The sequence below is a fragment of the Equus caballus genome, chromosome 4 (assembly GCF_041296265.1).
Source record: "Equus caballus isolate H_3958 breed thoroughbred chromosome 4, TB-T2T, whole genome shotgun sequence".
Taxonomy (NCBI): Eukaryota; Metazoa; Chordata; class Mammalia; order Perissodactyla; family Equidae; genus Equus; species Equus caballus.
Genome location: NC_091687.1, coordinates 104,113,666 through 104,137,605, shown reverse-complemented (window position 1 = coordinate 104,137,605; position 23,940 = coordinate 104,113,666). Strand labels below are relative to the sequence as shown.

At 36.2% G+C, this 23,940-nt stretch overlaps 1 protein-coding gene across 1 annotated transcript in view; it reads right to left on the bottom strand.

Moving 5' to 3' along the window:
• CNTNAP2 (contactin associated protein 2) overlaps positions 1 to 23,940 on the bottom strand; it is a 1,879,249-nt gene that overhangs the window by 872,277 nt on the left and 983,032 nt on the right. Inside the window, exon 9 of the mRNA XM_070265133.1 lies at positions 3,844 to 3,993. Coding sequence (XP_070121234.1) covers positions 3,844 to 3,993 — 150 coding nt within the window. The remainder of the gene's footprint in view (positions 1 to 3,843; positions 3,994 to 23,940) is intronic.

Genomic DNA, 23,940 nt, shown 5'->3' with positions numbered 1-23,940 from the left:
AAAGCATTCTTAGTGCTTCAGCATCTGCTCATGGGTGTCACAGAGGAGAACGAAGACCTTGCCGGGGTCAGTAGGGAGCAGGATGGAGCCAGAACAGCCAGGTCTGCACCGGCGAGAGAAGCTGCCAGATCATGACCCAACTTCAAAAGAAACAAAGCGTGGACTGTTGATGGGGTTTCTGGAACATGAGGGCAGGGAAGTCCTTCCTGAGGGCATTCAGCTAGCGGGAAAACAATTTGTTTTGTATTGACTAACAGGAAGAAATGCTTTGAGTAGTCGAGGAGCTGGTGAGAGGTTTAGATGAGCACATGGTTTGAAATCTCCAGTCTTCCTTGGGAGGCTCTGTCTCTGAGGGAGTTAAAAAAAAAAAAAAAGACTACAGCTGACTCGCAAAGGCAGTCAGCATTTAGCGCTCCCTCGGCTGAGGCCCGGGGTTTACCAGGTTACGCTGTGTGATGTTCGCAAAACAGATTCCATTGCCTTTTAAAAGATGAAGAAAGTAAGAGAAATTATTAAAATGATCATCAGCTAAGCGAAGCCACCATCCACCATCAGAGGCGCATGATTCAGAGCACATGTTTTAGGACAAAGGCAGTTCTTCTTTCCACGACGCCAATATTTCTTAAGAAGTTTTCATTAAAATATCTTCAACTTCAAGCTTTCAGCACAGACAGTGTGGAGTCGTCTGTGCGTGTGTGTGTGTTTTAATTCACAGTCCAGTGGTAGCTAGCATTCTAATTTGGAAACTACATGCCAGAGGCCGTGGTGAGCATTATATCACAAACACCGTGGCCGCTGCACAGGCGATTGCTCCAAGATTTGTGCTATCTCTTCCTCTGATCAACTTCCAGAATGCCAAACTGGATTTTCTTTGGTGAAATTCATGGTTTGCTAATTAGCATGGATGTTAGATAAATGTTAGAAAAGAGATCTCAAGAGTGAAATTAAAGATATTAAGGATGTATAGTTTGGCAAAACATCTTTTACAGATACCTGCAGCCTGTGTGAAGAGAGTATAAGACTCCAGTGAGGCCCGTGACCTGAAGCCTTGGAGATGGTTCTGGAATCTGGATCACTTAGTGATCTTGTGCCAGACATCAGCTTAGGAGGCTTTCTGTTGCCTGGCACTGGCTCTGAGTGCAGCTGAATCCAGCTTCTAGAATATTGCTACAGCTGCCTGGAGAGAATATTTTATTTAAGACATAGAAAGTCAGACAGCTAGGACTTCACTGATCTTACAGAAGAATTTGTATTAACAGTGTTGTGCCCACTTGCTAAGAATCGTTCATTTAATAAATGTCTGTCTGTGCACCAGACCTTGGCCTGGGACTTCCTTTCACTGCTCTGTGGTGGCAAAGCTATACAAGAGTAGGTAATTCTCATTCCCCTCACTTTCCAGTGGCTGATGTTCTCTTTCAGAAAGAATCTAAAAGATGTGCATGCAAATTGGCTAAAAATCGATCTATAATTCTGTTCCTCAGATCACTTGTATTGGAATTACCTGAAGTTTAGAATTCTTCAATTTCTCAGCATCCTGCATTTTAATGTTCTATGGGTGGGGTCTAGGAATCTGAATGGTAACAAGTCCCCCTAGTGATTCTCATACACTCTGAGGATTCAGCCAATGAAGATATAACCAAAGAGGCATCATGACCATTTGCCGACAGCATTTCCCAATGGTAGATCAAAGACCCAAGGAGGACAAAATATGCTCCTGACTGCTGGGTTTGAAAACCAAAATCTGTAAAGCAGTAGTAAATAGCACACTATAAAGTGCTCATATCCTATAAGCTCTATGCCATAAATTTGTAGTTATAGCTATTTGCTTACCCTTCTAGATAGAAATAAATCAAAACTGACCTTAGGCAGTAACCTCATTTATGGCCAAAGATTTTCCACTGTCATTTGGATACGTAGGGATTGTCAATATCTTTCCAACTGACTATTGTGATCCATTTTCTATAACAGCAATGAAGACTGTTTGCCAAAAGCCCATTATATTAAATATATTTTTGGAGAAAAACCACTTTGGCTATTGGGTTGTTTTTTATCACATCAACAAGCCCCAGTTTACTCACTCATGAGACATCTTGTCTGACTTTCAACCACTCATCAAATGTTTACTGAGAGCCTTTATAAAATCATGTTGTTTCCAACAACACCAGGGAAGAGTTAAGAAGCAGAGGTCTAGGTCAGGACTTTTGTGTCTGAGTTGTCACTCATCATCATATCATGATGCCAAGGGGACAAACACCCTAGTACAGGAGTCAGAGGTTTGGAATTCAGGTGCTGGCTACAAACTCAGTGGCAAGTCAGTAAAGCTCCTAGGACTTCCATTTCTTCTTGTAGACAAATGGAAAGAAAATGCTTGCCTTGTCTATTTTTCAGAATTTACTAATTCATTCATAAATATTTATTGTTCATCTATTATATTCCGAGCATTTTTCTAGCACCTTGAGAAATACAGCAGGGAAAAAGGCATACAAGCTCTCAAGTAGACTTATTCTAATATTTAGAAAAATATGTAAATATAGTGATATAGAAAAATATATTTATATAAACAAATAAATAGATATGTGGATATTAAAAGATATCTTTTCAGAGGCAAATATCTGTGCACATATGTTTTTTAAAGCTTAAACCAAAGCCTTTTCTAAGGATGCACTGTATTTTTTTATATCTCACATGCATGATTTAGAATGAGAAAGGCAATAATCTAATGAAGGATATATTAACCTAAAACCTAGCACTTTAATAAAAGATATCCCATATTTAATTACTGAGAAAAAAATCACTTTTGGCCAGGATGCTTTTCTTAAATTAGACAATATGCCAGGTCCATGCTACAACATTCTTTCACAGAAAGCAGGATTTGTGGTCAATAAAATCTTCCCTTTTAGTAATCTTTTCATTATTGAAGAACCAAGATATTTGTCATAAAATGGCTTCTCATATAAGGCATCCTATGGTAGGCAGTCTTTAAGATGATCCCAATAATCTCTGGATCCTTGTGTAATCCCCTTCCTTTAAGTACGAGCTGGATTGAGTGATTCACTTACAGCAAACTGTATATCACAGAAGGGATGGGATGTCATTTCCAAGACTGAATTATTAAAAAACTTTGGCTTCCATCCTGGAAAACTTCTCTCTTGATTATTGGCTTTCCCCTCCCCTCCTCCTCCATCTCTCTCTGAGCCCAACCACCTATAGCAGAGGCCACTGGAGGAAGAGAGGCCCTGAAGAATCAGAGCCACATGGAGGAGAACTGAGGCACCCCAGCCAACAGCCAGCACCAACTGTCAACTGAGTGAGTGAGCCTTCCTGGAAGCAGACGCTCTAATGCAGTCAAGTCTAATGCACCCTTCAAATGGTGCAGCCATGGCCAAGACCTTGGGGATAGCATAACCTCATGAGAGAACCTGAGTTAGATTCACCCAGCGAAGCTGCTCCTGAATTCCTGATCTAGAGTAACTGTGAAATAATCCTTGCTGTTTTAAGCTATGAGAGTTTGGGGTAATTAGTTACACAGCAATTGGTGGTTAATACACAATCCAAGAAGCTGAATATTGAGGATAATATTGTGAGAATGAATGGATTCAGAATCTCATGCTTTCTATCTCGAATATTTGAATTGAACAAGAAGAATATGGTGATATCATATTAATACCTTTATCATGAAGAAATATAAATTTGCCACTCTTTTTAGCTCAATGAGATTACAGAATATGTTTTTTTTTCCTGACTTCTACTGAGTCCATTGAATCAAACACTTTGTAATCAAACTTCATCGAAACTCCATTGTTAGCAATGTACTAGTTAACCAATAAAAAATGGTAGTCTTACCTCCAAAAAAGTACTTCTCGCCTGTTTTAACTTGAAGAGGACTATTAGTTCGAACGGCTGAAGCCTCATCACCATCAATGGTGAGAATGGCAAAATTTTCCTTAGCTAGGAAACGAACTTCATGCCACTGTCCATCGTTCAACCCAGAACCTGTGAAGTACAAGATAAAAGTCAATTTTGTTTTCTTAAGATGATTCAATTTAAAACAATTTTTAATATCAACAGTCAGAAATATATAAGTAAAAATTATGTTCATCTCAAAAAATTCAGTGTTACTTATAATTCATATCTCATGTTTCTTTAATATCATAAGTGGCTCTATCACCTGTTGGATCGAATAAGGCATAACATAACCGAATCAAGTAGGGAATTGATATTAATGTGCCATTGGGGAACTTTGGAAAATGAATGAAGTAAATAAAGTTGTTTGGAAGGTGACGATGAACTATTTTGATATAATAGCTTATTTTCTGGTTAGCTTTATTAGACTCCACTCTCAGATAAGAAAATGGATTTATAACATTTATCTATTGTCTCTCTCCATTTTTAAAAACTTTTTTTGTACTGTTATTTTCTCTCAATAACCACATTGGGCAAGTACAGTTTATAGAAATTAAGGACTAAATAAATGTGTGAGCATGTGTGGTTATTTGTGTTGACGACTATTAAGCATGGGAAAAAATACCAGAATTATCCAATTATTTATATATAAGACATCTTTACAGTGAAATAAAACAAGTAAAAACCAAAAAAATAAATCAACACTCCCCCCACCAATAATCACACTTCACTGTTGCTTCATACAAAGATCTTTGGAAATAGAAATTCTATGGAGCTCTCCGTTAGACAGACAATAACTTAAAGTTTCTGTTTACTTTTTGTTCATTTTACCAAGAATAATTAGAAAATTAAGGAGCAAACAGAAAAAGAGTAGCCATTGAACATAAGTATCTGGAAGAGTTTAAGAAATATTAAGATACAGAGAAGTCCAAGTGATTTTCTTCAACCTTCTAAAGGCCTAGGCTATAGCAAAGGGAAGAGATTTTGTTCTAACCGACTCCAGACAGAATAATCTAGAATCCATAGGTAGAAGTTACTTGAGGATACACTACAGTTTCACAAAAAAAAAGAGAAGCTGAGCAGGCAAAGGCATCCAAAAATGGAATGTGGGTAAATCAATGAAGCACAGACGACAGCTCCAAGCCTCTGGTCAGAGGTCTGCACACCACAGCTAACGGGTCAAACTCGGCCTGCGGCCACCTGTTTTTGTACGGCCTGAGAGCTAAGAATAGTTCTCACATCTTAAATGGTTGAAAAGAAATAAAAAGAAAAATATTATTAAATTACATGTGAAAATTATATAAAATCAAATTTGAATGTCCACATAAGGTCTAACTGGAATACAGCCAAGCTTGTTTATTTACATGCTGGTTGCCTTACAGGTGGCATCAGAGGCTGCATGGCCCACAAAGCCTAAACTATTTACTGTGTGGTCCTTCACAGAAAAAGCATGAACCAGTGGTTTGTTTATGCTATTAGACAGAAATACTATTTTAAAGAAAAAAAATAGCCCTGCTGGAGCTTAGAAGACAGTCACAAACAGGTGGTACTGACATTACACAGGTAAATATCATTACAAGTGATCACCCTCCAGGAACATTTTTTAGGATTTTCAAATTTTAATTTAGTAATACTTCTTCAGCACATTTTATCACTGGAGGAAAATAGAAAACTCCTGCTTTAAAGTCATCAATACTAAATAATTTCCAAATGATGAAATGTATAATATATACGAACATATATTTATATAAGTTTTTTGTACTGTGAAATTACTATGCAAACGTACAGGCTTGTTCTAAGACCAAAATCAGTGAGCTGTGAGGCAAGCAGTAGTGTTTACGGAAACACTCAAGTACATTACTTCTCAAGTAGGGTACTTTTGGGGTCTCCCACAGAATTGATGCATCTTCATAATAATATTTTTCTTTAATGTACAAAACTGGGTTTACTGTTGATCAACCATAGACATATGCATGGTTCTGGATTTTGTTTTTAGCCTTTACAATGTGATGAACTCTTCTCTGAAACACGGTTTGGGGGCATGGATCCCAAGGACATCATATTACAAATGTTCAGTCTCAAAATTTAATCCTAAATAATCATACACCCAGAGGAAGTCATTTATAAGATATTTTCAGCTGACAGATCTTTCTGTTCTAAATGGTAAACTAGAAAGCCTTTTAAAAAATTCCTATGAAAATGTCATCACAAAAGCAATTTATAAACGGAACATCATCAGCTTAATTGTTCATGGAAAAAAGGTCTATTATTCCAATCAGATTAAAATTAAAAGGTTACCTTATTTTTTCAAGAAACTTAATTACAAGAGAAATTGGACCCTAGATAAAAGCAGCCTTGTTGATAGCAGTCTCTGCTGCATTCTGAGCTTAAAATGTGATTTCTATTCATTTTAATTCCAATTATTATTTTGAACTTTTAATGTTAATCATCAAGAGGTATGCCTCAGCAACTTATGATAGGAATCGGGCTCCAAAATATAATGAAGTTCATTCTTCAATCGGGCAAGAATGATCCAATTGCTCAAAAGAAAATGTGCTGCTTCTTATAAATTTTCTTCATCCACAGGTATAAAAAATAACAGCCTGAAGGCTCTCACTAGAGAAGAATCTAATTGCATGACCTCTTCATATGTGAGTATTTATGGATACACTGTTCTAAGCTCTACATGCTAGTCACTCTGCGAAGTAATTTACTTGTATTTGACTCATTTGTACTTCACAAAAAAAATTTGAAAAATTACTATCCCCAATAAATAGGTGAGAGAACTGAATAAAATAAAGTTTAAGTATCCTATTGCTGGTGAATGGCATAACTGAGAATCAGAAGGCAGATATATCTAGTTCCAGAGACTGAGTTCTTACAAACAAAAAAACAAACAAAAAAACCAAACAACAACAAAACATGTTTATAGCTTTTGTGCACCTGTGATCAGAGTTCTCTTATAGCGTGCGTGCACACACACACACACACACGCACACACTTCCATTTGCCACCACCCTGGAGGGGAGCTCAATTTCTGAGGATATCCTTGTCTCACATAGCATTAGGGCTATGAAAAAACTGAGACTCCATCTAGTTTCATCTGCCAACTTTCAGCATTTGTGTCATCAGATTTTAGTTGTATTGGAAGATTCCACTACTACATGTCTTTTTTCTTTCTTTTTCTTTTTGAGGAAGATTAGCCCTGAGCTAACATCTGCTGCCAATCCTCCTCTTTTTTGCTGAGGAAGACTGGCCCTGAGCTAACATTCGTGCCCATCTTCGTCCACTTTATATGTGGGATGCCTGCCACAGCATGGCTTTCCAAGCGGTGCCATGTCCGCACCTGGGATCTGAACCAGCGAACCCTTGGCCGCCAAAGCTGAATGTGTGTACTTAACCGCTGAGCCCCCGGGCCAGCCCCAGATATCTTTCAGTACTTTCTTACATTCATGTTTTTCCCTTAAAACTGTAATTTGAGTGGAAATTTTATAAGTTTGAGAAACCAATTCTACCATTTTTTGCCTCAGGCACATTAAAATAAGCTCATTTAAATGGTCTCCGTACTTTGGGAAACTCTGAGCAAAGAGAACTTTGTGTTCACTCCTTGCATTTTGTAATGAATGCATCACTGATCCTGAACATGCTATGTTGTTCATTTGTGGAGCTGAGACCCTAAGATAGACCTTTTGGCCTCAAATAGTAGTATTTCCCACTATTCAGAGCTCAGCTATCAAACTTTAAGATATACAAAAAGAGGATGCCATAGTTTCAGCATAATGTCCCTCTGCTTGCATCCATTGCCTCCAGGGCAAGGGAGACCTGAACAACTCTGTGTGAAACGTGGACTAAAATAAATATACGTGACCTCTCCTGCAAGCCTGCTCCAGAGTGAGTTTTGCCTTCATCATTTCCTGGGCCATTTGTCACTTGGAGGAAGTAGTGTAGAATTAGTTTTGCTTCAGAGAAACTATAAGGAATAGCCTCTTTAAGGAATTTTTTAAAAATTAACAATAGTGTTTGGCAATATTTAATTCATATGAAACAGAACATCAATGAAATTTAAGAGCTTTTGGAATTCAATACAGTCTTGCATCATGTAACAATGGGGAGATGTTCTGATAAATGTGTCGTTAGGCAATTTCATTGTTGTGTGATCATCATAACGTGTACTTATACAAACCTAGATGGTATAGCCTACTAGACATCTAGGCAATATGGTACTAATCTTATGGGACCACTGTCATATATGTGGTCCATCGTTGACCAGAATGTCGTTACGTGGCACATGACTGTACATTAAATTCATTCAGAATACCACAGTTGATCAGATCAATACTATAAGATATATACTTACAGTAAATACTAGTACATTTATTCAGAAAAAGAAAGTATCATCATCCCAAGTTTTATTAGACATTTGTGAGTCAAAAATAACACACAGCACATCACCAAACAAGATTAAGGCAGCACTTCTCATTTGCTATTAAAGAGATGGTATTCCTCCACCCACTATTCTAGAGCCAAAAAAACGTCCCAGGGAATAGAGAGACTCACCAGGGACCCATACTCCCAGATGCAGTGGGATCTTGGTGACTAGACAGTGGCTCAGGGCCAGAGCAAGAAAGAAGGACGCTGGTTATTGATACATAAAAAAAGAGACCTGTGTCTCACTCGACTGACATTTCCTGAGAGCCTCTTTTGTGCCTGGTGTTATCTACACACACCATATGTGTCACTGGAGTGACTCTTCTCAATAGTGAGCAGTAACACAGCAGAAGGGCAGGAAACATAGTGAGGCAGTTAAGAGGACTGATCCAGGAGCCAGGCTGCCTGCCTCTGCTCTGCCCCTTGTGAACCTGGGAAATTTATTTAGCTTCTCTGGGCCTCAGCCTTCTCTTTTCTAAAATGCAAATCACAGCATCCCTTTATAGATTTGTTTTGAGGAGTAGATGAACTAGGGTTTGCGTAGCATTAGAACACTGCCTGTCACCTTGGAAGCAGTATATCTATATCCATATCACTGAGCCAAATACAAATAAAGCCAGAAAAAATAAAGAAGTTTGATGAGTCTCATTTAACAGAGAAGGAAGCTGAGATTTAAATGTAGCACTTTTTCTTTGGGTGGTATTCCATTGCAATCACAAATATTAGTGTAGTTATAAATAAGCCTTCTAAACAAGACAGCAAGATAATGAGTCAACGTGATCATGAATATACACATACGAGACAACTGAAAAAAAATGTGTCCTAATGTTATGCTAATGGATACTTGAAGTTTAGAAAAACATGTCAAGTGACAGCATTAGACGTGGGGAAAAATTCCTATATTCAAACATCTTAGAGGTGAAGATGATTTGTTCTGCAAAAATGTGTTAGATGACTCACAAAGTTATGACAAAGACACTGATGTTAAAGCTGCATGTGAAGAAATTAGGACAAAATCATTTCCAAAAAGTCAGAGTGGAAAATAAGCTTTCCAAATTATTTACATATGTAATTTTAAAAACACACAGTAACTAAACAAATATTATAGACATTTTCACCTACAGCCCTAAAAGTTTATATACGTAAGTTAGTCAAAATGTACTCTTAATTGTCTTGTTGGAAAAATAGGGGATTGCATTATATTTGGGGTCATATTCTATTCAGGTACATATGTAACATACCCCATAAGAGGTGGAGATAGGATTAGAACCCTGGAGTGTTTGACTTAGAGACTCACCCTCAGAGGGGCAGAAAAGCACAATGGACAGAGCATGGACTCTGACATCAGACTGTCTGGATACAAAACTCATTTCTGCTCACCTAATATCCGGGCCTTCAGCTAGTTAACCTCTTCATGCCTTAGTTCCCATCTCTATTGAATGGGAACAATGAAAGTATTGACTTCATAGGGCTGTGGTGAGGAAGAAGTGCATATAATTTAGAACAGTGCCCGGCACATAGTGATCACTCAGTATTAGCTATTGTGTCTTACTCAGTGAGTAAGCGTAGCTCTCTAAGTATCAACTTGGGTTGTCGTACTTTAATTAATTCTATAAGCATTAACTATTGTGAAATGATTAAAAAATGGTTTCCTTTATGAATAAATACCCTCCTTCCCCATATTAATCCAATAGTGCAATATCAGTGGTGAAGAATTTGGGGATTTGGGAAGGTAGGTCCCAATATATCTCTTGTTAATATCAGGGTCAATTTTTAAAGCCAATTTTGAGCTATACAATAAAATCGTTCTTATTCCTTCACGGTTACAGATCTACTGTAACTATGAAGATCTTCTCATCCAAATGTGTTGTTTTCCAAATAGATTGTTCAGTAGACATGGTTCTGAATGTCTGAGGAACATTTCCAAAAATTAAACCAATTCTGCGCAAGGGCTTCTCATGGTGACTAACTTTGACGAGACTGATATAAACTGTAGTAGTACATATTTTCCGAAGTATATTTCTCTTAAAAATATACACTATTGCAACAGTTTTGATTTAATTTTACACTTAAAGATTATTTGATGTTACTCTATAATACTGGTACTCTATAATAGATACCCCCAGTTATTCATTAATTCATAACAATAAAAACTTTTCAACTGTACCTTACAAAAGGAAACCAGTATTTTTACATAGAGAGTTTTTAACCTAAAAGAACATCTTTGAAACCATATTCCAGTCTCTGGTCTTAATTCCTTCATAAAATAACTAAATTGTTTTATAATATCTTCTCTAACAATTCCCTAACTTATAATTGTTAGAAAAACTTGTTTTGTATGCAAATGTAAAATGTTAAGGAAGCATATTCCATCTAGGCTGTCTTTCTAATGGTATTGTTTCTAAAGTAAGATTCTTGAGTTGGTTGATTTGATTGAACAAGAAGAAACAGATGTTACTCTTATTAGAGGCAAGAAGAAAGACTGGTTTAATGAATATTGAAAAAAAGAAAGTATTTAAAATATAGCAGCAACCCAAGATGTAACAAGCATTTGAAAATGCTTCAAATAAAATTACAGCAACTAGAGTTTTCAGCCTTTTGCTCAATATTCAATCTTGAGAGAAAAGTTTCCTAGAATAGGAATCCACTTTTAGGCAGTTATAGTGTTCTCTGATGTGCTAATGATTTATCTCATAACTTATCAGTTATCTGTTAAGCAACAAAAAGAAAAAAAGGGAATATACATTTCTATATAAATATGCCATGTACTATTTCTTATACCATCTATATAAATTCCATATCATAAGGAAACTGATCCAATTTAACCTTGCGCACCTTTACATGCCAATCCAAAACACTTTATAAGTATGATCAATTGCAATCAGACAGAACATGTAATAAGGAGCTTCAGCAGAAACAAAATATCTTTTTTTTTTTTAAGCTGAAGAAACTGCCAAATGCTTTGCTGTGTAGGGGTAGAGAGAAAGTCACTGGGACCACGTGTTTGTTCTGAAAGAATCACTTGGATGGAAACTTTACATTAGCCAATACATTGGGGACAGTACACTCATACCATTTTTATATGTTGCTAGAACGAATTCGTTTCTTTCAGGCACCCAAACTCTTCCGAGAAAGAAAGGGCTGAAGTCAATAGAGTTCCTTACCTCGCCTGCAAGTTGGAGCCGTGTGGGGAGTTTTTACAGTCACACACTGAAACCTCCAGATCATTGCTTCGGGAATTAAAGACCTAAACAAATGGCGATGTACACCATGTAATCTGAGTCAAAATCCTAACACTAGTCTTCGTAGAAACAAAAATAAAAGATTCTAAAATTTATAAGGAAACACAAAAAACCTTAAATATTCAAAACAATCAAGAAGAAAAACAAAATTGGAGGACTTATCCGATTTTGAAGGCTTGTTGTAAAGCTAGAGTAATCCAGAAAGAGAGAAAAAAGACTTATACATATGCGGTCCACTGTTTTTTGACAAAGGCACTAAGGGAATTCAATGGAGAAACAAAAGGTGGTTTTTTGTTTATTTGTTTTCTTTTGTTTCAAAAAATGTTGCTGGAATAACTGGATAAATACAGGAGGGAAATGCATCTCGATGTCTACCTTCTACCACACACAAAAATTAATTCTAGATGGATTTCAGAGCAGAACAGAAAATCTCAAACCATAAAGCTTCTGAAAGATGCCATAGAATATCTTCAAGACTTTAGGGTTAACAGATTTCCTAGAGGGCATCAAAATTGCTCAATAAATTGGGCTTCATCAAAATTAAAACTCCTGCTCATTAATAAACATGGCTAAGAAAATTCAAGGCAAGAGAGAGACTAGAAGAAAATATTTGGAACACATATATCTGAAAATGGAATATACTAGAATATGCTAATAGTTCTTACAAATCAATAGTTAAAAGACAAAAGCAGGCAAAATTCACATTACAAATAAAAATATATTAATCACCCATAAGCACATGAAAAATTCCTTGATGTTGTTAGTCATCAGAGAAATTAAAATCACAGTGATAGACAATTTTACATGCACTTCCGTGAGTAAAACTTAAAAGGACTACCCAGGATCTGGATCAATTTGAACTCTCATTCATTGCTGGTTGTAGTGTAAGATTATACAACCATTGTGGAAAACTCTTTGTCCAGTTTTTTAATAAACTTAAACTTAATTAATCCTATGACCCAACAATTCCCCTACTAAGTATATCCCTACCAAAATAAAATGTGTGTTATACAGGAATGTTTTGGCAGCTTTGTTCATAATAGGCCTAGATTGGAAACAATTGTCTACCCCTACAGTGTATGTTCAAACAAAGAAATGTCGCTAAGTGATAAAGAAGAATAAACTAGTGCTACAGACAACACTGTTTTACACAAAAGAATATAGATACAAAAAATAACATATTGGATGAATCCTTTTACCTGAAATTCTAGAACACGCAAAACTAATCTACGGTGATAGAAATCAGGGCAGTGTTGCCTATGAGGGAAGGGTGGAGGTAGGAATGGACTGTATTAGCACAAGGAAACTTTCTGGGGTAATGAAAATGTTCTGTATCTTGATTGGAGGTTCGCTGCATAAGTGTATGTATTTACCATAAGGTCTGTGCATTTCACATACAGTTGGTCCTCGTTCATGGATTCAGTATTCATCTATTCGCTAAAATTTATTTGTAACCTAAAATCAACACTTGTGCTTCCATGGTCATTCACGAACTGTGCATGCACAGCCTGGTGAAAAATTTAAGTTGCGCAACACACAAATTCCCAGCTGAAGTGAAAAAGGGCAACTCTCTGCCTTTTCATTCCAGCTCTCATCTTGTAAACAAGTGCTCTTATCACTGCGTATTTAGTGTGATGTGTTTTGCATTTTTGTGTTTTTTGTTGATTTTGCCATTTAAAGTGGTCCTCAAATGAAGTGCTGAAGTGCTGTTTAGTGCTCCTACGTGCAAGAAGGCTGTGATGCATCTTATAAAGAGAAAATATGTATGTTAGATAAGTTTCTTTCAGGTCTGTGAGCTCAATGTTACCCAATCAGTTCTATATATGAAGCAAGGTAACTTTAACAAGTGTATGTATTGATCAGTTGATGCAAACATTGTGACCAGAAGCTTGCAGCAACCTAATCCTATATTTCTTGTAGGAGCAATGGTTCAATATTCACTAATTCAGTGTATAAGATAACTGTCTACATAACTGGCACGAATAGTGGACATCAACTGTATGGAATTTTTACCTGAAAAATATATAAAAATGTTTAGAAACAACAAAAATAATAGTGATATTAATTTCAAAATTCAACTGAATTTTATTCAATGCTCGTTTTATGCTCTGTTTTCTGCATTATCAAACAATGAGAAACTCAACAGGTAACATGTCATTATTTACTATTAAACAAGGGAAACCCAATTAGACTTTGTAAAACTACGTTGAACTTTTAGAGGCCAATATTTTAGGATGCTAAAAGAATTAAATAACTACCTCAAAACTAAATTTTCATGTGAAAACCTCTAATAACTGTTTCAACCATTACTGATTCCCAGCCAAACACAAATATTTCAAAATCTCTTACTCAAAGCTGTATGATTATTCTAATGACTACATTTCTCTTGAGATAATCTCCCACAGCAGGTAACTTTGTAGGAATATGATTATGCAAATAGTCATCTTCAATAAATCTTATGAATCCAGGACTCCAGTTCATGTACCAATTCTGGAAGATTCATTCATTCATTCCAGTATTTGATCCAGTCTTGAATATAAAATGTAATACAAGTTGAATTGAATCAGAATTTATTAGTAATTTCAAAGAGGGTTCCAATTCATAAGACTTCTGATTAATGTACATATGTGGATAAGACCAAAGATACAGCATGGTACAGCAGTTAAAAGTCTAGGTGTCATTCATGCCTGGATTCAAATGCCAACCACACTCCTCCTTTCATCTATAAATATATGCTAAGTATCTACTATTTCCCAGGCTCTATGTTACCGCTGAAGATAACAGAGGTGAGTCAGTCAGAAATTGTCTCTGCTCTAGAAAAATCTAGCTATTTTATTTTGAGCAAGTTATTAAACTTCTCTGCAACTTGGTTTCCTGACTTTCAGAGGAAGGCATAACATTAGGCAGAGAGCTCTTATAAATAATTCAGGAGCTATCATGTGTGTGAGGCACCTGATACTGTCAAAAGCTAGCAGCAGCTTTTATTTTATCATTATCATTGTTGTCATACATGTACAAAGACAAATACATGTACATATAAAGAGAAAGTACTTTCAAGATTTTATAAAAGGAAGATACAACATTTTGTGGTTTGTGTGTGTGGCTGCATAGGGCAGATAAAGGCATTATTGAGGAGTGACATCTTACATGAGTTTCAGGTCATAAGTAGAGAGTTTTTGTAATCATCTTTTCATCTATAAAACAAGACTTTTTGGAGAAAACTTGGAAAAATCAAAGTATAATGGAAAAAAGAGATTTATATCACAAAGGGACATCACAATTTATGGTGTACTGTATTCTACTTTTGCCGTAAATAATTGCAAACCACTCCACTTACTTTGATGCTATAACTGAAGGAAGATGAAAAAAGTGTAAAAGGAAGACACAAAGGACAATCACCTTCTGCTAAATTCTCTGACTTCTACTGTTGGGGGAGATTTGGCAGCCTTGTCTTTTCAGCTTAACTTTTCAACATCTAAGGAGAATAACATGGAAATTTACCTCCAGCAGCTTAAATCCTAGAGTTCTATTTGGCAGAGTTCTGTTCATTCTTTCACTCATTTATTGACCTCCTACCATGTGACTGGCCTTGTTTTTGACACCAGGGTATCACAGTGAAAGAGGCAGACAAGGTCCTGCCCTCATGGAGCTTACATTCTTGTGCACAGAGACAGACAGTAGGCAAATAATTAACAGGCTAACAGGTACGATTTCAGAGAGTGATAAATGCTATAGCAGAAATAAAACATGCTGTGATGGAGAGATTCGTGGGACTAGATAAGATTGATTGACAAGAGGAGAACTCTCTGAATAGGTGGCAGTCAATCTGAAATGTAAAGGACCAGCAGAGCCCAGTCATGTGATGATTTGACGCAAAGGCCCTCAGGAAAAACATGTTTGATGTGTGGGAATACCAGACCCTAAAATGACTACGGTGGTTAGAATATGCAGATTAAGGGGGAAGGACTGACAAATGAGAACCAAAAGATAGGCAGAAGTAAGATAAGTAAGGGCCTTGTGAATTGTAATTAGAAGGTTAAATGTTAAGTGTGATAGAAAACCTATGATATGTTTTATGCAGAAAGTGACACCATGCTGTCTCTATTTTAAGGATATAGTCTAGCTACTGTAAGGTGCATGGATTTAGGGAGGCAGGAGTGAAAGCCGGGAGACCTGTTAGGAAGTTCTTACAGCAGTTAGGACAGGAGATGATGGAAGCTTGGACAGAGGTTAGCATTGGAGAAGGGAAAGGTGGTCAGATTTATCACATGTTTTGGAGGTACCATTGACAGATCTTATTAACTGGTTATCAAAAGTTTGAGAAAGAGAAATATTTGTGACTTAAGCAATGGAGTAGAAATCGATGCCATTTAACTAAGTGATGGGAGACTGGAGAACGGCGTCAGTGTTGGGTATGCCCATTAGAACTCTAAGTAGAGATGTCAGGCAGGCAGCTGTGTATTTGATTCTGGAGCTCAAGGAAGAGGTAAGGTCTGGAGACAGAGATTTGACGGCATGAGCATAAGTCATGGGACTGGATGAGGTTACCTGGAGAGAGATTTGAGATAGAGAAGAAAGGAGAGTTTAGGCTGAGCCCTGGAGTGCTCTAAACTTTCGAAGTAGAAGAGAGAATGAGAAGAAGACTTAGAGTAGTCAGTGAAATAGGAAAGAAAGCAAGCAAATGTGATGGGAGAGAGTTTTTCAAGAAGGGACTAGTTAAATCTTTTAAGCGCTTCTAAGATATCAAGAAAACAAATAAAGAAAGTGAACATTAGATTTGGGACTATGGAGGTTTATGACAATTGGGGTTGGGATGAGGAGAATATAGTTGGTGAGGAATGCAAAGAGTGAGAATATACAACCCTTGAGTAGTTTTGCCATGCAGGAAAAGAATTTTTGAGTCACAATCTATATTGAAAATCTGAAGAAAACTATGAATCCCAACCTAAGAAAAATCGTTATTGCAATATACTTAAAATTTGTATATAATTTCAGGGATTTAGATCTTCATTCAGGTTAAGAACGCTGGTTTAGACCATCTTTTTTACATCATCTTTTTTACATCATCTTTTAATTGTACCACATGACGTTATTGGGCAATGAGAATATTACCAATTCATTTATACTTTTTTGGATTCATTATTTTTCTTACATTCCATTTTTTTCCATTTAGTGGGTATAGGTTATATTTTCTGTTCCTTAATTTGTCTTTTTAAAATAAATATGCCAGCTAATTGGTTTTAAACTTAAAGATTTATTATCACTGTTTACAGCCACTGTTTTTTTTCTGTTTTAAATGAAAATTGTAGTTGAGAAATTATTATTATACCATTTTTGGAAAGTAAGTTATCTTTATTAATATTATGATTTATTCCTTAAATCTAAATTGGCTATATTATATTTAGCCCTTTATCTTTGTTCCACATATGTCTCAGATAAATGTCTCAATATCTTACAATTTTTTTAAAGGCACAAAATCATCCTTTGTTTATAGGAAACCGACACTGTCCAAATGGCAAGGACATTCAAATCAATTCCTTTTTTTCTGGGTACATACTTAGGTGAAATACTGCAGAGGATATAAAAATAAATATGAGGATTCCCGACCTCAAGAAGTTTGCCTTATTGTGCCATCTAATTAAATTTAATAATTTTATACACGTTTTCATAATTTCTATGAAACATGTCCCTATGTTTTATAAACCGGAGTTGTACGGCTCAGGAAAAAGAAATAAAATATAAATAACGAGGGCCAGTCCCAGTGGGCTAGTGGTTAAGTTCAGCACACCCCACTTCAGCGGCCCCTGGTTCAGTTCCTGGGCATGGACCTACACCACTCATTTATCAGTGGCCATGCTGTGATGGCGGCTCACATACAAAAATAGAGGAAGATTGGCAACAGATGTTAGCTCAGGGCGAATCTTCCTCAGTAAGAAGAGGAAAATTAGCAACAGATGTTAGCTCAGGGTGAATCTTCCTCAGCAAAAATAAATAAATAAATAAGGAAGGCAGAGTGTAGCTGAAAGGGTTTTTGGGATCCAACTGGGGATCTTTGACAAAAAGTAATCCCAATGTGGGCATTCTGTTGTTTTTACAGCCTAATTGTAATACGCTATTGAAGCTCTGTTGTTCTCTCACCTTCTTGGCTGGCATAACCCTGTTTGAGAAGTGAATATTAAAATTGTTACAGAGTACCTTATCTCTGCCATATCCCAAGAGTACAGAGCTCCTGTCCTCCTACACATTAAGGAGAAAATAGAGCTATATGATGCTATCGCTTGACGATTGTTTTTCAATTCTGTAACATCAGTATTATAGAAGTAATGCAAAAAGAATATCTTAGGGAAAGAACAATAGGAACACCATAAATGAAGATAATAATGGCAATTTAGCCTAGGTTAATTCTTGAACCATTTTCTCATTTTTCTAAATTTTGATAATAAACCAAACTAAAAGCTAAAAATTAACAACTGTCAGAGTTGAAGATTGGCTTTCTTTAAAACAGTATGTATCATGAAATTCTCTCTTTTCTTCTAAATATTTTCCAAAGTTTTGGTTTCATAACAACCATAGAGAACTGTGAATTTAAGTGACTTTGAGTAAAATAGAGCCTTTTATACCTGTGTACACTGGATAACTCCAGTGAGAGAACCGTTTTTAAGTTCGAGAGGTTATCCAGCCACTCACGGGCTCAGAAAGTCCTGAGTTCAGAGAATAATCATGATCAGAGTCCTGGCATGGAATCGACATCTTAAAATATTTTGTGCAGATACAATCCTTTATGATTTGAATAGAAATCATTATTTTTAAATTGCATCATAAAATGCATAATAAAACCATAGTTTCTCATTTCAGATAATTCTGCATTACTTCCCTTTAATAGAACTCTGTGTGTTTATGCTCCTCACTGAATAATTTTCATCCTTTACTCAAAGGCAGGGCCTAGACAATGTAGCTAGGTCACAAATATAGGCAAACATTCAGTCTCTACCTTTTACAAGTAGTTATTTTTCTGCCAAACTCTCTACTCCTTTTTCCACTACATGATTCCTAGTGTGAGAGGCAGCCTCTGTGTATTTCAGCTCAATGTCATTTCTTCCAGCTGGACTATTAGTGAGCGTTGAACCATGAAGGGCATGTCTCCAGATATTTATGAACTACTCTCTTCTGCAATCTTCAATTCAACAACAATTCTTTTTGAGTGTCCACTGCCTTTTGGTAATTTTCCTCATTCTTAGTGGCAAAACAAGAGTGGAAAAATGCTACAGGTGAGTGCATTAAAATAATATTTGCATAACAAAAGTTTCATATATATTTAGTTTACCAATTTATTCCGTCCGTCACTTCTTGTGGGTTTTAATCTGAACATGATAGGCATTTGACAAAATTAAAAATTAAAAGTAATATGTAAAAAATTACTATTTTTATCCTAGCATAAATTTTAAAAACCATTTATTTATTTTTTAGTATGGTTTCATGGACTTGTACTATGTACATAAGTTGTGTGTGTATGTTGGTATATATGTGTGCACAGATATGAGATATTCGCTATAGGACACATAAGATAGTGCAGCGTAATACACTAAAATAGAGCTGGGTTAGAAATTGGATGGCCTGGACACTAATATTGCGTAAGCAAATTACTTTACCCCTCTGGCCCAGAAATTCTCTTAGCTAAAATGAATGATTCATATCAGCTCATTACAAGATTCCATCAGCTCTAGACACTTAAAACAGGACTAAAATACATTCACATGCTGTGGAGGGGAATAGACAAACAACATTGTATCAATTTGGAAAACAACATTAATGTAGGGCATATTTATAAATAAATACTTATATGACTGAAGTTGCATACTTTGCTCTGTACACCTGCACTTGCTTTGCTGGTTGACTCTAAACATTAAACACAATGGTCATGGGATACCCAAAGTAGATGAAAGAGACTTTGCCTGAGATGAAAAGGGAAGAATCAATGCTGAATATATAGGAATTTGAATTTTGTATATTAGTGGACAGGAGAGGGGAGTTACATGTAAGCTTGGGAGTCAACAGATGGTTAACCAATGTGGAAGGTAGAGCCAGTGACATAAAAGAACTAGGATCTTTTACTGGTTCAAATCTGAAGGGGAATTCTTTGCCATTTCTGTGATTTAACATAAGTGGTGGAGTCCCAGAAAATACTGGAAAATTGAAGATAGAAGTAAGGTTTTGGGCAAGAGCATTTGTGCTTTATTTCATAAATTCTCTCAAATACTAATAAAGGGTTAGGGAGAAGATGTCATCCAGCAGTATCCCACAACGGAAAGTATCTGAGGGAAGTTGCAGTAGATTAGATGCCTTACAGTGCTAAAATTCTATGATATAGATGAATATTTATCAGTTTCTTATTAACAGGGCATGTCCTATCTAAAAACAACATTAGTAAGATCCATATATGGATTTTTTTTTTACAAATGTAACTTTTTAGTAGTTATTTATTGAACATTGCTTAGCGTTGGTTGCTAAATGGGCAACCCTCTAGTCAAAAGATTGCCGACTTTAGAAGCAATCTGGGGGGGTGTTAATGTTCTGTCTCTTCCTCTGTGTGCTGGTTACATAGATGTGTTCAGTTTTTCAAAAATGCATTGAGCTGTGCATTCATGATGTGTGCATTTTCTATATATACAGTATATTCAATAAAGATAAAAAATAAAGCAAGAGTCTATGTGATGTGTAACCTCATGGAAACAGGTTAAAAATGTAGAAAATATTGGTCACTGTTATCTTTAAAGTGTCGTGAGATAGATGTGAACAGAAGCCATCAAAAACTTTCAAAGTATGTGCACACTTGTAGAATATTAAAACAATAATAATTTAGCAAAACTGATAGCTATCAATGCCATTAATTTAACATAAATTGTGGTGTAGAATAAAAAAGATATTACTGGGGGCTATGACTAGGTAGACAAGACTTCATAAAAATTCTAATGGGATTTCAGGACAAGGGCTGGAAAAGGTGATATCACCTGTTAAATTATGTCTAATTTATTTATAAATGTAAGGGTTTTCCTTTCTTTGATTAGCTTACTGACCATGATTACAGCCCCTCCATGTCTCACAAACACAGGGAATGCAAACTGTTTTAACTCAGAAGAGCGAAAAAAAACAAAACCCTCTTATATAAAAATATTCACTTTCTTTCTTTTGCTTTCTCTCTAAATTGTATAGAGTCTACCATCTCCCTTTATTTAAAATTTCATTCTTAGCTTTTCTTTGTTTTCCCTTTTCTAGAGCTCGCTATGTCTGTCTCTCTCAGACAGACAGAACAGACAGTATAACCAAATGGGTCAAATATCCTACTGTTCAGATCTTGTGAGCTCACCCCTGTCGTGGTTCACTTAGTTTAAAGGGTCTCAATCTCTTTCCTCCTCTCACATACCTGAGAGAGAATAATTTCATCAGAAACCATGGCTCACAATGGCAGTGATTCTCCTTGAGAGATCAAGACCTCTGGTGGCTGAGGTTATAAAGTTGAAAACGCATACATTACTTGAGAAAGGAAATTCACATGGCTGGTAACTATTTACATAGAATCTATATGCTGTATAAATATAGAGACTATATTCTGAGACGAATAGCTAAAGCCAGTGTCCGCTTTGTATCAGTCTTCAACAAGCGCACTAAGTATTCACACCCACTAACGAATCCACAAGCTAAAGCCACAGTCTCTGAAAAACAAGGAGGAATAAGAAGGCAGAGATTTCAGGGAGAAGAAGGGGAAACAGTAAGCAAGAATGAGCTGATTAAGTAGCTCTCGGTCTGAAGTAGACCTTGGCCTCTAACTTCTCCGGTTTGGAAGAAGGGGCTCCTGTCCCTCTACCAACAGAGATTCCCCAGGAGGCCCTCTGCATCCACAGGGTGAGAGGGTGGGGCACTCCAGTTGCCAGTAGCCCACATGCCGGCAATCACACTGGCCAGAGTCAGAAGAGGCTCCCGGTCAATTCACCAAAAACCACTTCTCTACAAGTGTACTGACCAAAAATATTTATCCAAAGCATCAATTGATGAATGACTATTTCACCAAATTCATCAAATTTACCAATCTATCAGGTAATTGTGTTAAGTAATATTCTTCTCGAATATATTCTATGAATATGAATACATACTTATGAATATATTCATGAATATAATCTCTTAAATATATTCAATAAATGTGACTATGTTAGTAGTATATTAAGGATTGTTCAATTTATCAAAATATAAGTGGCACAGGTTTAGCCTTTTAGTGAGTATATTCATGAAGAACATACTCATGAATATAGTCATGAATTAAATCATCACATGAATATAACGAAAGAGAATATATTTGGTGAATTCTTTCATTCATTTATTCAATATTATGGGTCATGCAATTCTCTAGACACAAGGGCTATATCAAAATCAAAGTTCTTGACCTCAGAGAACACAGATTCTTAATACATCTATTGTCTTTAAAGAGGACTAATCTTTAAAATAAGCTTTTGGCAAGTAGATTTTGTAAATTTGTAGAATTCACCTGCTTCCGTGGGAGATATTTGTAATTGATGTTGGAGGCTGCCAACAAACGAGTAAATCAAGACTCACAAAGTTAGGAGACTCACAAATATCAAGTAGTAATTTGCAGACCTGGGACTAAGACCCAGGTTTGTGGATTTCAAGTCAAAGATTTTTCTCCCACTCTCTAGAGCTGCCTCTTATCATCAGTGTTACTACTTTGCACTTCACAAAGCTTGAGATTTTGGTAGCTGGGTTGAGCACTGGTTATTAAGTCAAATTTCTAAAATAACAATGAAAAAGATATGTTACTTTATGTATCATTAGATTTATTTTTCCCAGTAGCTTTATATTTTTAAAGCAAATTATAGTAGAAATATAATACATGAGAGCAACTTCTCTGTTAAAATATGAAAATAAGGTTAATGTGAGTATAACAGTTATCGGCACTAATTCTTACTTTTATTAAGCAATGAATAGCTTCGTGAAGCAATACATTAGTCTTTTTTGTTAGCTTCATGAGAGAGAGAAGAATGAAACCGTTGCTTGAGTTAAGCTTTGTGTGACTTTTGGAAGAGAAAATGTTGTTTCCCAAAGGGCTATGCAAATAAACAAAAAACCAAGCTGAACATTGTTATTCTCTGAGAATGTCATCACAACAAAATGAAAATGTTGGCCTTTTAGTATACATGTTTGCTTTTTATTGGGCGCGACTTCTACCAGCAATTGCTGCAGACTCTGTAAGAGATGCCTGAACATGGAGCAGATTTGCTAGAGGGGACACGACCTCTGTTTTTGTCTCTGAACTTCGAAAAGACAGAAAAGGGCCTCTGTTATTGTTTTCATGTATATGCCTCTGTTTATTTTATTTCTTCCCAATGAGTTCTCAAAAGGAGCTCAAGCAAACAGAAATTGAACACTAGGCCTCTCTTTTCACTATTGGTTTTTCTTGTTTGTTTAAACACAGGTTTTTCAATGTTGGCAATGTCTTGGCTCAAACAAAACTTCTGCTTACCACAAGAAATAGTTTACAATTAGCCCTATAGCTTCGGAAAACGAACAAACATTGTTTATATCATAAAGAGGGGGACGAGCCCACCTGAGTTCCCCATGTGATCACTTTTGTTCATGTGGAGCTGAGTTGGTTCATGTGCTGTACAGACAGATTTTAAGACGAAAGCCTATCCTTTTATTTAGGCTGTATCTACACATATGATGAAAGATCTCCCTCTAGCACCTGGTAAACGTTAACATTTTCCGATCTGATTAATAAAGCTTAGAAATAACATCATCACTGCCAAGAGAGGAGTCATAAGTGATTTCACTCTTAGAACACTTCAATTGGCTTATTCCAAGGCTGATCTGGTGCTGTAGGGAAACTCTGGAGAGCCGGCCAGGATTATAACAATGCCTGGTGTACGCTGTGAGGGTGGATCTCCTTGGGATGGGTCAACGGAGCACCACTGGGAACCCAACTAGGGTGATTTTTTTTCTTTAATCAGTCACTTAATAATCAGAACTATAATTTAGTTCCTATCATGTCATGACAATGAAATCTGGAGACGGTAGAAAGAAAGTCTCCCTCATGGAAGTTAGATACTAGATAAAATGTATTCTGTATGATTATTATATCCTAATGGCATAAATGTGAGAGTCCTGACAGTGAAACAGCAAGGATATATTGTCTAATTTCATCAGATATTTATTGAACATCAACTATGAGAAAGACATTCTTTCTCAGAAAAATTTATCATCTCTGGTTAGAGTCAATGCTTTAGGAATGAATGATACACTCACCAGATGCCTGCTTAAGAACTTAAATCACGCCACTTTACTTTTTCCCTTGAGAAGA